Below are 14,539 nucleotides of genomic sequence, written 5' to 3'. Positions count from 1 at the left end.
GTAGTCGATATCATCTTGAATTGGTGACGTAACTTTTTAATTTCAATTTGATCCAATATTATAATATATTAATATTATATATATTAATAGTATATATATTAATATTTATATAATATTATAATATATTAATATTATATATATATATTAATAGTATATATATTAATATTTATATAATATTTTAATATATTAATATTATATATATATATTAATATTTCACGAAATTTAATTTCGTGAAATTGTTGGGATTGTAGGCGTGACAATTGAAGTGTTAACATAATTGTTAATTTAAGATATATTGAAATTATGCGAAGTCTTTTGTAGGAAATTTCTTAATTCACGCTATAACAACGATATCGAAAAGTCGAAAGGAATATCGCATTGTCATTTATATAGAGCAAAACACGTTAGTCAACTTCGAAGCTCGATAACGATTCAATTTAAATTATAATGATTTTAACAGCTTCGTTCGCTCTGTCCATTACAAATTACAACCCTGTTACAGCACAGCAAAATTGTTCACAAGATATAGGTTATTACAATAATTTACCTTATAGAGTAATCATAAATATAAATATATATCTTAGAAAAATAATTCTTAGTTAAAAGCTTTCTCAATATTTCTGACTGGTATGCATGACTAGAATGGCTCTCGAGGCAGGTAAATCTGACTAGAGCGTCACAATCGCAAAATCCTTGATTAGGGAAAGCCTGTCCGCGACACAATTAATCGCAGAAGCCTTAATCAGAGGAAGGACTCCGACGATTTAATTACTCGCAGGAGCATCGATTAAGAAAAGAGCCTTCGCGACGCAAACTAATCGCAAAATCCTCGGTCGATGAAACGAATCCAACGATTTCTAAAAGCCGGATCTCATCAATTTCGCAGTGTAATCCCTCTGTTTGCTGGCTAAATGGAGGTCCAAGCTCTTCAGCATCCTGTCCCTGATCTCCTGGTCATACGAACAGCCAGCCTCCCTTTTGTGCGAACTTCTCAGCAAACCGGTCCTGCATTGTGCAATCCGGGGCTCGTTCCTCGAATAAGTAGCAAGCCGGAAGCCGGGATGATTGGATGGAGGATTCGTCTTTGAGGATTCCTTTCTTGTCTCGCGGACTGCGTTCTTCATGTACTCGACGGCTGCTCTGCGACAGGTGTCGTAGCCCAACAGCTGGATCCTTTTCCCATGAATCGCGTCGAGCTGCGCGTTCCTTGGCTTCGCGGACCTGTCCAGCAGATGGTCCACGGAGTTAGGTGTGCCCGGCAGGTTCTGGAAGACTTTCCTCAGGACCTCTGTCGTCAGGTCCTCGTCGCTGCTCGACTCACCTGAGCAGAGAACCTCTCTGTTAGCATTCATGTTACTAGATTCATAATGATTTTATTATTGCATGGATTATGATAGATGTAAGAGAAGCACTCAGGAATATCATCCAGTAATAATTCAACATAACAACGATTTTATTGTTCCATTAACTGTGATAAAAGTCAGAGAATCAACCAGGAATATTATTCAGTAATAATAGGACGTAACAACGATTTTATTGTTTCGTGAACTACGATAGAAATCAGAGAAGCAATCAGGGATATCATTTAGCAATAATACTGCAAGAACAATGATTTTATTGTTGCGCCGGCTGCGATGAAAGATAGAGAAGCAACCAGTGATACCATCTAGTAATAATGCAGCGATAACAATGATTTTATTACTGTACAAATTGCGACAAATATCAAAGAAACAACCAGAAATATCATGTGGCAATAATACAGCAATAACAATGATTTTATCATTGTACAGATTACGATAAATGTAAGAGAAACAAACAGGAATATTGTCTAATAATAATGCAGCAATAACGATGACTTTATTACGGTACTTGCAAGAAACGCAACCAGGGATATCATCTGGTAATAATACGGCAATAACAGTGATTTTACTATCGCGTAAAGTACGACAAATATGAAAGATTCGACCAGAAAAATAGCATAGAAATCGTCACAGAAATATTCGCTGCAGACGACAATATCACAGATCCTTTAGAAAAATAGAGCGAAGGGTGCTTTCATCGTTCGGCAGACAGCGCCGACAAAAAAAAATAAAATGACTCAACGAGGTAGAATTTCAGGTTTCGCTGCAGAAAACTACGGACCAGCAACAAACGATCCTTTCCACAGAAGTTAGTTTCCCAAACAATTGCAATTAGCAGTAACGAGCCGTAGAATTCGTTGCAGCGAGACGGTTCTTCTATTTTAGAACGGGTTCAGTGGAAAGGAACCGCCAGTAAGGAGGCCAGGTGAAGTTCGATCGGGTGTTAAAAATCGAGCGTAACTTTCGTGCTCTAATCCGGCGATCAGCGGGCCGGAACTGTTTCGTGGAAACTAGCAGCCGGCAAGTTTACGATATAAATTCTGATTACCGAGGTCGCTGGTGTTCTCCGTTGTGTACGTTCCTTCTTTGATCTCCCGCTGCAGCTCGAGCACCCTGGCCAACGCCAATTGCAGATACTCCCTCGCGTTCGGCTCCTGTACAAACACCGCGTGCGAACGCACGCTGTTAAACGCGTAATCAAACGTCCCGCGAGCATGTAATCCGACTAGGCGAACGGTTCTGATATCTCAAACAGGAATCGATCTCTGCGTAGTTAAAACTTCTATTTACCTCGGCGGTCTTCAACTTTTTCGTATCGCCGTTTCCATCAGCCAGACAGGGAGCCTGCGCTCGAAAATAGTTAATAAAAAAGCCTCGCAGTCAAGCCACCCCACCAATGTGCTCAGGCTTTCCGTAGCTTCCGTAGCCCTCGACGAAAAACATTCGCGACAATAAAAGAACATTTGGAACGTGGAAACTCGAAAAGCATAGATAAAACTTTACAACCGGATCCTAAGTTTCCGTTGTTAGACTGACGATAGGAAGTGGATGCAAGCGAATAGAAAGATGATCAGGTGAGTTCGAAACAGTAAAAATAGTAGAAAATGAATGGTGAAATATGATCGGGTAAACTCAGAACGGTAAAGAGATTGGAAAGTGAACGAGGAAAAATAACTGGGTCAATTTAAGACGGTAAAAAGATAAGAAAGTGGCCGATTGAGAAAATAACCAGGTCAATTTAAAACAATAAAAAGATGAGTACATTGGGAAACACGTCGTTGACTAGTTTTAACTTGTTCGAACCTTTTAACAAATGAATTCAATTTCTGTTTTGTGCAATTCACGACAAGATGAATGAGCAGATAGTGAAGACATTCGTGCAATGTGTTTAGAAAATAAATAAATGTCCATGTGCAAGATTCTATTATCTTCTGATAAATGTATGTCATCAATAGATATGAATTTTATTCTACCTTTAAAAAGTTAGTATGAATGGAGAGCTTCTAATCATTCTAAGATGATGGGATTACGACAGTTTAGATATTCCTTTGCAATCGCTGTGTCATTTATTGACCGAGTCATTTATTGACCGAGTCATTTTTACTGTGTGGCACACACACAGGAAATGGGACGTCATTGGAGGATTAAGTCGCAGATAAGCCATAACTGCGTATAAGTGCAATATAAGCCTCACTTATATTATACTGATAGATTATTGTTTAATCTTTAATCAGAGAAACGACGTATCGTTAAGTCTCTCTATGAAAAATGACCGTGAAGCTACTCTAAAAAAATTTGTTTAAAAACTGCATCAATGAATCCAGGCAACTGCAACGATGGCATGAGCACAGTGAAGGAGTCGATTGGCACGATCGACGCACAAGTATCATATCTCACCGACGAGTATCTCTTCATCTCGAGCAAAGTTCTAAGTCACCAAACAACGATTCACAATGTTTCGGGAACACCTTGAACAGCACACGCACAGAAATAGCCCCGATCTCTAGCGCACCCTTCCACTTCCAAGAAGCAAAGCCACTCGGTTCCCTTAACCTTTAGACCCTTTTGTTCCTCCTCGGTTAAAAACCGAAGGTTCTTTTCTTGTTTCCAGGGACGCAGCCAGGCAAACGACCGTTGACTAACCTCGATCGGCATCGACTAGCCAAATCGTAGCGACCCTAGCTACGGGAGACTGCTGCGAGGGTGACGACAGTTTGCCATGGCTTCTCTCCCCCTCCTCCCAAGTTCCCCGAGAACCCCAGGGAACAGTGCCCCTCGCGTTGACCTACCGTACATCTGCAAGGGGAACATTGTCCTCGGAACCCCTGTTTGCTCGACGCGTGCCCTGCGCCCGATAAATGCGGCTGGCACGCGCCCCTTCGCCCCGAAACTCCGACGGAATACGTTACTAGCTGCTCGATTGTAGATGCAGATAGTAGCTGCTGCCTGTTTCTTCCCTGCACTGCCAACACCGCGATGGAGACTACCGAACGGTGTCCAAGAGTCTTGCCGAGGGTTGCTGTTCTTTGAGACCTGCGAATCTCACGAGTTTCCTTCGGTTTTACTGGTTTCTTGACGTTTATTCTAGGTCTAGGTAGAGAGTAGATTGACTTGTCAGTTAATTGAACGATGTGTGTGTGTGTGTAAAAACCTTGCTGAGGATTGCTATCCTTCTAAATTAATGAAACTCTCGAACTGCTTTTGGTTTAATTGATTTTTTTAGCAATCATTCTAGATCCAGATAGATAATGGATTGGCGTAATAATTGATCGAACAACGACCAAGGAGCTTGTCGGACAGTCTTCTTCGAAACCAATGAGCCCCTAGAATTCCCTTCGATTTTAGTAGATAGTAGATTCACATATCAGTTAATTGCACGGATGCTGACCTGTCCGTTCTTTCCACGGATGTTACTGAAAATATTCTGAATCCATTAATTTGTAGAATTCCGCACAGTCAATTTGTTATAACTTATTCTAGAGTTAGTTAAATCAGAGTAGACTGTCTTACCAATTATTCGCTCGACGTCCAAGAGTAACCGCTATTCTTCTAAACCTCTGAATCCTTTAAATTCCTTCCAGTTTCATCGAGATTGACCTGCCAATTGGTGTCCATTTGACTGGTTGCCGAATGAACACAGGAAAGTGACCACAACAACTGATTCCGGATTTCTCCACATAAAGTAATGCGATCGTTCAGATGCGATCGGCATACTTCTTAGAGCCTCTACAGGTTGTCCCAAAAATGTCTCGCAATCCGAAAGTGGCGAGTTCCTCGGGTCATTTGAAGCAACTTCTTCCTTTACAAAAATTTTCTCCGAGGCACCGTTAACGAGATATTAACGAAAAACAGTGACCAATGAGAGGCGAACTCAGCTGGCGCGAGGCGATCGAGCCAATGAGCGGAACTGGGCTTCGCGCGCTGTTTGGCTGGGCCGCCTGGCGTCAGCCGTACTCGATTCTTATTGGTCACTGTTTTTCGTTAACAACTCGTTAACGGTGCCTCGGAGAAAATTTTTGCAAAGGAAGAAACTGCTTCAATTGATCTGAGGAATCCGCCATTTCCAGATTACGAGACATTTCTGAGATACCCTCTATAGTTTCCTACAGTCTCTGTTCTCTAGAATATTATCTTCTACCCTGAGGTTTTTTCCGAATTCTTCTATCAAAAATCGCGCTAGCTTCCGCAGTCTACAACGATCGATTTCCAGCCTGTATCCCTCGGAATATCGAGGCATAAATTTGCACGAACTACGGCAGTCGACTCGCGCGGACTCAGAAATCGTCCGAATTCGTGTCCTAAGTGTGTAAATTCGCGGGACATGCTGCGTCTATAACAACGCAAAGCTGACCAGAGACGGAGGATTATTCGACGTGAAGCTCCGTGTATTTCGCGCAATAGTCACGATCAGATCGCGCGGCACTCGAGCCGCGTGGGAATAAGTTCGGAGCCCTGTTCGAGTGAATAAATTCCCGTCGGCCCACGGGGGGAGCGTAAACTTGTTCGCGCGCGTCAATCCCGTATTCCGGCCACGTATCGATTCTCCGAGGAAACGTTTCCGCGCTACGTGGCCTAATTACAGCTATAATAGGGCCATCGGCGAAGACGTCCAGCCGTTATCTGGACGCGGACGTCTATAACGCACGGAAACGCAACAGCCAATGGACGTGCGATACTAAATCCTGTTAGCCGGCCGGCTGCTGTCGGCCGTCAAACAGGGATCCACCGATTACGGGGTGGAAGGTGGCAAGGTCTTCGGCTATGGAACACAATTAATACGCGGCCCGTCTCCTTCCGTGCGGCCTCCGCCTTTGTTTCTCTCTATCTCTCTCTCTCGCTAATTAAATCCCTCGTCGTGATTCAATAACGCCTGGAATCCTCTCGTCCGCGACTCGCCGCACCGTGGAAAACATCCGAGGATTTATTTCAGCCTTGGGAGACGATGCTACGATCAGCTGGATCAATGGCGGACAAGGGAAAAGTGTGGGCGGAGGCGAGCAAGCCGTTCGTCACGCGAGATCTGATGATTACCAGAACGATGATGGATCCTGACGCATTACACGTGTCCTGACCGGCAGGTGTCTCAAGGGAGGGCGAAAATCAACTGCCGGTAATTTCCCAGATAAAATTCTGAAAACATGCCTTCTGATAGCATTTTATTATGCTCACTCAAATTATGTGCAAATTATATTGCCTAGTAATTGTTTCTATAATAAATAAGCATTTTTGTGAAGGAAACGTCGGATTGAAAAATCCGTACCCGATTCTCTTCGACATCGTATACACGAACTGCAGCAAAATTCTCGAAAAATCAGCTCGAAAGCTTTATTATTGTTCGATTCAATTTTCGTGATAATTATCGCAATTGTTTGCAGGACCACAAAATTAAAACAACGATGTCCATGAATTTTTTTTTAAAGAACCACATGATCAATGACGTACTAATTAATTGTATTTAAATTTATTGTTGATATTGTTGTAACTACATTCTGGCAACGCAATTAAATGAAATTAAACAGCAAGTGAAACGAAACCTATTTATTAAAAAAATATCAGAAGAAATTATTTTTTAACATTGTTTGTCCCGTTCCCATTAATTCATTTCTCGCATCTCATTATTTCGTGTAACACATCGCAAAATATTATAACTTTTGTCATGGAAACAATTTGGATGTCTGTATTGCGCATAGATCCACACCGACCCAAACTTTGGAAAAACAATTCGATGGATACGATGGACCTCGATAGTAAATAAAATAATGGAATAATAATTATTGTTAAAATAGGAACAACTCTTGTAGTTATAAAGGTACTAACTCTGGTCGGAAGATGGTCAATCACCGCAACGCGAATGGCACCGGATTCCTCTACAGAAACAGCCTAAGAAAACAGTTCGTCATTTCCCTATTTCTCTGGCGAGACTTTATTGTGTTCTGCACAGTACAATAGGAGACTTCGCGATACTTTGGATGAAGGAAACAATGCGTTTCGGTAAGAGAGTCCTTGATAGTCTAGACGAAGAATAGTCCATGAGAACGACGTATTTCTAAGCACCACTACACCGAAGAGATCTCTCCGACGACTCTACGATCGTAGTACCATCTTCGAAAACGTCGCGTTTTAGGATGACGAAAGTGTGAGCAGAGTCCCCGACGGGATCGAAGCTGTACAGAGGAGCGATCGTCGATCAGTTATGCGTGGATCACAGAAGGATGTCCGGGGGATGCTGAGGACGCTCTAGATCGCACAGCGGTCCGCGATTTACACATCGTTTATAATACATTCCTGCAGCCACGCGAACGTCGTTCGACCATGGGTGTGCTGGTGGTCCCCGGTTTCCTGCGAACACCGACGATGACGCCGCGCCCATTAATCATTGTCATCGATTACTTACAATCTAAATCGCCGGGCAAGTCTTTGGCAGCGGCCTCGCTGGCTAGCTCGTACAGAGCCGTTGAATTCAGTTCCTGCGTGTGTCTCCGGATCGTGGAGCCGAAACTGGTTTCGTAGTGGCTGTCCTGACCGCCGAGGCGCGTTCTCCGCGTCAAACGGTTGCCGTTCCTCTCCAAACTGCCCGTGGTCCCGGTCCGACAGACGCCCAGGGTCCTCGATGACAGTCGACAGCACAGGTACTCGTTAAATCTGCCGCCACGAATTATACATATATCATACTCCCTTGCGTGTCGCGGCATACGCTGGTATTTTCAATTAAACAGCTCCGGCGGAGCTGTAACTTTGTCGCTCAAAGTTTCCTCGTTAGCAATCTCGAAATTTTGTTGGGAAATGAACTTCTAACGCGCGGCAACAATTCGACGGCGAGCAGTTCGAATGCCCAATTGGTAACGCAGTTTCTCACTTGTTGCAATGATTCTTGGGCCGAGTAATAAGCGATAGAATTAAATGAGCAGGATGTTCAGGTTCTCCTCTCACGTTCGTCAAACTTCTGATCGCTTAAAGGACTTAGCAAAGTCGCTTTAAAGAGATAAGTACTATTAATTCGCGACGATCATCGTTTCTGGATGATCGAACGTTTTCTTTATAATCAGACATCCAAGCGATCATGAACGTAAGGACGTGATCAGATTATACAAATTTTTCTTGCAATAAATATTGAAAACCGTCAGCAGGATTAAAGGATTTAGCAAAGTCGCTTTAAAGAGATAAGTACTATTAATTCGCGACGATCATCGTTTCTGGATGATCGAACGTTTTCTTTATAATCAGACATCCAAGCGATCATGAACGTAAGGACGTGATCAGATTATACAAATTTTTCTTGCAATAAATATTGAAAAGTATCAGCAGGATTAAAGGATTTAGCAAAGTCGCTCCAATAAGACGAGTACTACTCGCGCCACAATCATCGTTCGTGGATGATTCAACGTCTTCTTCAGTACCAAAGATCCAAGCGAACATCGTCAGATAATCAAAGTATCAGTCGATTGATACAAATGACCAAATCACATTCTTTGCTTTAAAATTGTTGAAATGACAAAGACTGTTCCATATAAAATAATCGAATAAAATGTCTTAATCGAAACATGCACTATATAATAAAAATGTCAAAAGATCTAAATAAATACAATCTTTCCATCGCAAAAAAGAAACGTTGCTTTTACAGCTCGGTAGATTCAGTGTTCGAGAATTTCGTCTAGAAAGGTGAGTGTACTTCCAACTCGCGGCAACATTTGCATTTCCGCGGGTTCTACGAATTCGCGGATGCAGGCACGCGCAAGGTCTAATGACGGGATTTCCGGGCAAATGATCCCGAGTTTGCCGAGGATCGTAAGGGACGACGCGACAGTTAAACCCTGCGGATCCGTTAGCTGAGCTACTAGCCTCTTGCGGAAGGTCCCGCTGACGAAGTACAGAGCTATCGGGTTCACGCAGCTGTTGACGAAGCTCAGGCAGAATCCGATGATCCTGAAGGCGTGCCAGAAGTCGTCGTAGTCCGACTGGGACGACGGGCAGAAGTGGAACCACAGCATGAACGTGTGATACGGCAGGAAGCAGACGACGAAGATGATCACGAACGAGATCACCATCTTGCCGACCTGTCGGCCACAACAAACGATCACGCGTTACACGATTAAACGGAGTCCCACGGTCGATTATCGGCGCCGGCCGATCGACGCATCATCCAATATACGTGTCCGTCTATTAATTTAGATGATCAAGTTCCTACTCGGGCTCGATCGCAGATTCTATCTCCCAAGGCATTTGCTTAGCTACCGGTGGAGCACGTTATCGCTCGGATACGCAACGAGCCGCGCGATGATCAGCAGTCGTTAAACGGTAAACCTTCTATGAACAAATAATACATCGCGCGTGACTAGACGACACGGTCTACGTGACGCGTGGCAATATTTATCGGATCGACTAGTTTGTCGGGGCTTTCGTGTGTACCGTTAGAAACGAGGATCGTAAAACGTTTTAAAAATGAGAACCGCCTGGATTGATTTATTCCACGGCGACACGTCTGTTTAGTCAGCTACGCCACGTAGTCGATGATTCCTAGCAAATAGTGCGTGCGAAAGAAACGGGCGCCGACCGGTCTGCGAACTTGTGCAATTTTTCTTCCAGGGTAATCGGAAACCGTTCGGCGAAGCCGATCTTTTAACATTTCCGCGAGAACGACCGAAGCGCGTCCTTTACTTTTGCGGAAAAATTGGCCTAGCATTTAGGACAAATCATGCGACGTTCCTAGCAATCACCTAACAGAAAATGCCATCGAATAGCCTGCATCTCCATTCTCTTTTGCAGACAGAATAACCAATTCCGCGTCCCTTTAAGAAAAAGCTGGCTACTCAGCGCCGGCGACGTTTTAAGAATTCCGTGTGAATCGGCGAAGCAGGGCTTTCCTATTCGGAAGAAAAGCCCAGCATTTCGAGTAACTGTCCAGAAGTGATCCTGGAAGCGCTGTGACACAGTTCGTGCTCATTTCGCGATGGTAGAGGAGCTAGTGGTGCGATAGTTGCGCCGACTTCCCGACATCTGTCTGCAAACAATAGAACGGTTACCACCTCGAGCTTGTAATTCAATTTTCGCCGGTTTTCTGACGCAGCGTTCGCCCGTGCACCACCGTTATTCTTGGCGTGTCTCGTTATCGTGAACTTTAAAGGCAGCCGCCGGGATGCTCGGCGTCGAATTATCGGATGGAGAACGGCATCGGAGCGTGACGACGACGATACAACGAAACTTTCCTCGCGCCTCCTCTCCTGCAACCATTCAGCCGAGCCTAATCCGTTGATTTCGGTAACAGCGGAAAAACGCGCGACCGATTTCAATCGACGTAATCGATATCGGGTCGCCGAACACGGCCGCGATGACAAATCGTCCCGCGATAAACGGTGAATCGCAAGCGGAACGGAGCGCGCAATTCCGCGAGCTGTCCGCGGCTAATTCTCGCGATTCGCCGGTGCCGCGTTACCTGCGGAATTTTTCCAAGTTATTCCACCAATTGCTGGGATTTCGTTCCGTTGCTGAAACTTGATTCTCCTCTGCATGGTGCAGCCGGAAAGATTCGCGGATTCTTGGGAAGACTGCCAAAACAAACCGCCTCGAGGATTCCACAAAAGCGGACTAAATTATTCTGTGAATCGACCGCGGATATTGCATTTGTGACAGAAATTGGTAGACCGAGTACAGCAGGGGTGGTCAACTTCTATACATACAGCGCGTCATGTAATTGATGGCGCAATCGGATCAAAAGGCTGACTCTACGTCAAGAGATAAGCCGAAAATATAAAACAAATTTCTGTTTATTGGAAACTTCATTTTCGAAAACATCGAGATAAATCTTATTTACTTTTGCGATAAATTTGATGAACGGATCGACTTGTTGGTCATTCCTGGAATCTAGAAAACAGTGGAAATGTACGAAGCATAATCGTGCACTATTTTCAGCTCGCCAAACGTATCAAGTGTGTGCAGTTTAATTGCACTATAATATCTTGTCAGACTCGTCTCGAATATCTATTCCAAATAGATATAGATAGATTCCAAATGAGCCGTTTATTTTGAAAGTGGCATAAGTCACTTTGTTTTTAAGTCGATATATTTAAGGGTTTGCGTTTTAACACGTTTAAAAACATGGATGCTAACTTTCGAGAAGATTTACTTGTATTTGTTATCTCAGGATACTGATATTTTTCTCGGTATAAATAATTTCGTATAAACATTAAAAAATCACCACTTTTCATTACGGTGAAGTGACTTATGCCACTTTCAAAATATAAACGGCTCAAATAATAATGCATCTTTTTTTAAATCGAAATCAAATTCGTCTCTCTAATTATCAATATACTCGAGCATTAAAGTAAACGCTGACATGGAATAAAAAAAATAACTTTTCGTCTTCGTATGTGAATTTGTTAGCGACAAAAAAGAGCTTAGACGATGTCAATCGAGTCAAGTTAATGCAGACAATTTTTATTTTGCTTAAAAACACGCAATTAATCGAACGAATGCATGTTGCGATGTTGACTTCTGACAGGATTCAAAGATCTCGCGCTATAATTAATGATGTAACTTTTAGGTGTAACTTGGCCAGCCCTTTTGGAAACGTTACACCAACATCGCGGTTTCTCTCTCTACGTTTCGAAGGGAGCGTTAGTGTGCCTTTCGGCCCTTAATGGAGCTGACTAGGGGTGGCGTGCGTGGGAATAAATTTTTCTGAAAGCACTCGCTTCGCGCCCGAAGCTTCGGTAGTAATTATGGGGAAAGTAGGTTGCTTGTACACAGTGCGGGTGTAATGATGCTACGAGGTACGGAACACTTGCAGTGTTTCACGGAAATATTCGGACACCTTTGAAACGGTAACGTTTCCCAAGTTGAAAGAAATAGCGTGAATATTTTCGAGATGTTAGGGCAAGTTTAAGTAACATTGCAAATAAATGAAAAAAGAGCTATCAATGCAAATTTTTGACATGTTATGCGATATCTACTATTCCATTGTATACACTGTTATTTTAATCGCGTAAATATGCGATTAAAAAGTACATTCTAACCGAGACAGACTTTTCGACAAGCTGAAGTAATTTTGACGAAAAGGTTTAAAATTGATTACGTGTATCATACTCAGCAATGACCTTTTCCTTCCTGGTAACTTTTAACTTTAGTCTCTTTAAATGCAAAACTGATCCTCACTTGACGTTTTCATTCAATTAGTGAAAGCAAGAGAAGTCTGGTGATTTGTGAAAGACAAAAAATAGGAATAGAATGCGGAGAGGAACAGAAGAAAGAGAAAATAGAAATCCATCAAAACGGGAAAAAATAAAAAAACCTAGAAAATCACGGAAATCTATATTTATATTTATTGCACGGTCGCGATTATATTTCACTTTCCATCGCAACTCAGTTTAACGAATAGTTTAATAAAAAGAAAAAAGATATCGCGTTACTATCGATCGCAGCGATTGAAACGAAGTATTAAAAGTTATGAACTATGCAACCCTTCGTCGGCAGAGTAACTATTGTCTTCGACAGACAACTCACAGAAAATCGGAACGCAACAAAACAGAATTTTGAATCACTTCAACAAGTGCTACGAACATTTCTGGAAAAAAATGATTCCGCGAATATTAGAGATGCAAATGAAACTGGAATGAAGATAAAATAAAAATAAAAATATAAAATAAAAATAAATAAAATAAATACAAAATTCCGCGGGATTCCTCGTCCGGGAAGCTCGTCCGATGGAAAAATATTTCGTGGACCAATTTACCTAACCCAGGCAATTGATCTCTTTTTTTCAGATTGATTTATAGCTTCAATGTTCATTGGATCAAACACTGTGAATTTCCGATGGAACATATCCGCGGATCAATCGCTCTGGTACGCCAATCGAAAGTACCTACGCGAAAATTGTATGTACGTTCATAGGTTAATAAAAAAATTCCACAGAGCTGCAGAGACCTCGTTTGATGGGGAAACATCGGTCTGAACCGGTTTATGGATCTTCTCCCGGTTCCATCGATTTTTATTGCCGCGTACGTGCCGTAAGGTCTCGCTTTACAGTTTCGCAAACGTACCTTTTTACGTGCCCTAATTTGCTGCATACGATGACTCCTGGAGGAATTCTCTCCCGGCATGTTTCTGGTCGAAAGTTCAAGGTGTCGCGCCATCACCAGGTAGAATCCGGCTATCACGCAGAGCGGGATCGCATAATAGGCGAGAAACTTGAACAGCACCATCCCCTGTGTGTAACTCACCCCTATAATCCAAAGAAACACAGTCGCAGAGGCAACTAACCCGCCTCTAACCACGTTGTCACTTGTCCCTGACTTGTAACAAGCCAGATAATAAATAATTAACGGTCAGACGGTCTCTGAGGGTAGCTCTCTCTCTCTCCAGGCAGCCCTCCAGTTACGAAGAAGTTACCGTTTTATCTGGAACTTTCTCCAGGGCGCCAATGAAATTCCGGAAAAATGGAATCCACTCGCTTCTAATCGCGTAATGGCGTTGCTATAGTAACTTGGTAACGGTCCAGCGGATAACGAGGAAAATGATAAAGAAAAGCGTCCCCGGAGGAAGAGCGTTCAGTTACCAAGGTAAACGGAGTGGCAAAATAAAAGCGGGGCAGCTTAAGTGATTCCACTCACCGAATTCTTCGGGGAAAGGGCTGCAAATCAGGATGCTGTGGTTGCCCTGTAACGGGACCGTCGGCACGTGGGAGAAAAGAGCAGCTGGCATCGCCAGAACAATCGCCAGCACCCAAATCAGGCTCGCTGTTAGGATTGTTAATGGCTTCGCGCTCGATCCGGCTGCGTGCCTCCGAATAGGATTCACGATAGCGCAGTATCTACGGAAAAACGTACCCTCATGCTCTCTGAGCGCACACATACCCCGCTGCCATAACACGTTATTCAATTCGCCAAACTTTCGAGAGTAATCGGAGGCCATATTTCATGTCCAGCAATTACTCTATTGTTCTGCGCACCACGGAAATATCTAACAGGGTTGTGCTAATCCAATTGCATCGTGATTCAACTTCGCAATTTGGAAAACTATTGCATTGCAATTACATTCGAATACAGAAGTGGCTTGTTGATTAATGGCGCGATATGGTCGTAGAAGATTTATGAATTAACATTATTTCTCCGGATAGAAAATATCTGTTGGAAGATATCTTCTAATAATTTCTATTTAGCACTATTTTTAGCAAAGGAATTGAAGGG

General features: G+C 43.0%; 2 protein-coding genes across 6 annotated transcripts in view; both read right to left on the bottom strand.

Annotated features, from left to right (window-relative positions):
* Positions 1 to 155: 155 nt before the first annotated feature.
* LOC117224897 (uncharacterized) lies at positions 156 to 5,204 on the bottom strand. The gene is made up of 4 exons (XM_033478114.2): positions 3,759 to 5,204; positions 2,652 to 2,705; positions 2,410 to 2,515; positions 156 to 1,321 (listed from the first exon to the last, which is right to left on the bottom strand). Exons 1-4 carry the CDS (start codon positions 3,774 to 3,776, stop codon positions 858 to 860), a joined length of 642 nt encoding a protein of 213 aa, XP_033334005.2. The 5' UTR covers positions 3,777 to 5,204; the 3' UTR covers positions 156 to 857.
* A 1,602-nt stretch (positions 5,205 to 6,806) lies between these two features.
* The window catches only part of LOC117224871 (neuropeptide CCHamide-2 receptor), a 140,204-nt gene continuing 132,471 nt past the window's right edge, over positions 6,807 to 14,539 (bottom strand). For 4 of the 5 annotated variants that reach the window (XM_076521281.1, XM_033478072.2, XM_033478093.2 and 1 more), the window contains exons 4-7: positions 13,964 to 14,163; positions 13,394 to 13,575; positions 9,201 to 9,415; positions 6,807 to 8,003 (exon numbers count right to left, since the gene is read on the bottom strand). In XM_076521281.1, the coding sequence (XP_076377396.1) occupies positions 7,748 to 8,003; positions 9,201 to 9,415; positions 13,394 to 13,575; positions 13,964 to 14,163 (853 nt within the window). In that variant the 3' untranslated portion in view covers positions 6,807 to 7,747. The remainder of the gene's footprint in view (positions 8,004 to 9,200; positions 9,416 to 13,393; positions 13,576 to 13,963; positions 14,164 to 14,539) is intronic. The other variant, XM_076521282.1, reaches the window with a different exon arrangement.

Source organism: Megalopta genalis, chromosome 4 (genome assembly GCF_051020955.1).
Source record: "Megalopta genalis isolate 19385.01 chromosome 4, iyMegGena1_principal, whole genome shotgun sequence".
NCBI lineage: Eukaryota > Metazoa > Arthropoda > Insecta > Hymenoptera > Halictidae > Megalopta > Megalopta genalis.
The sequence above is the reverse complement of the archived record's forward strand: the minus strand, read 5'-3'. Positions and strand labels throughout refer to the sequence as shown.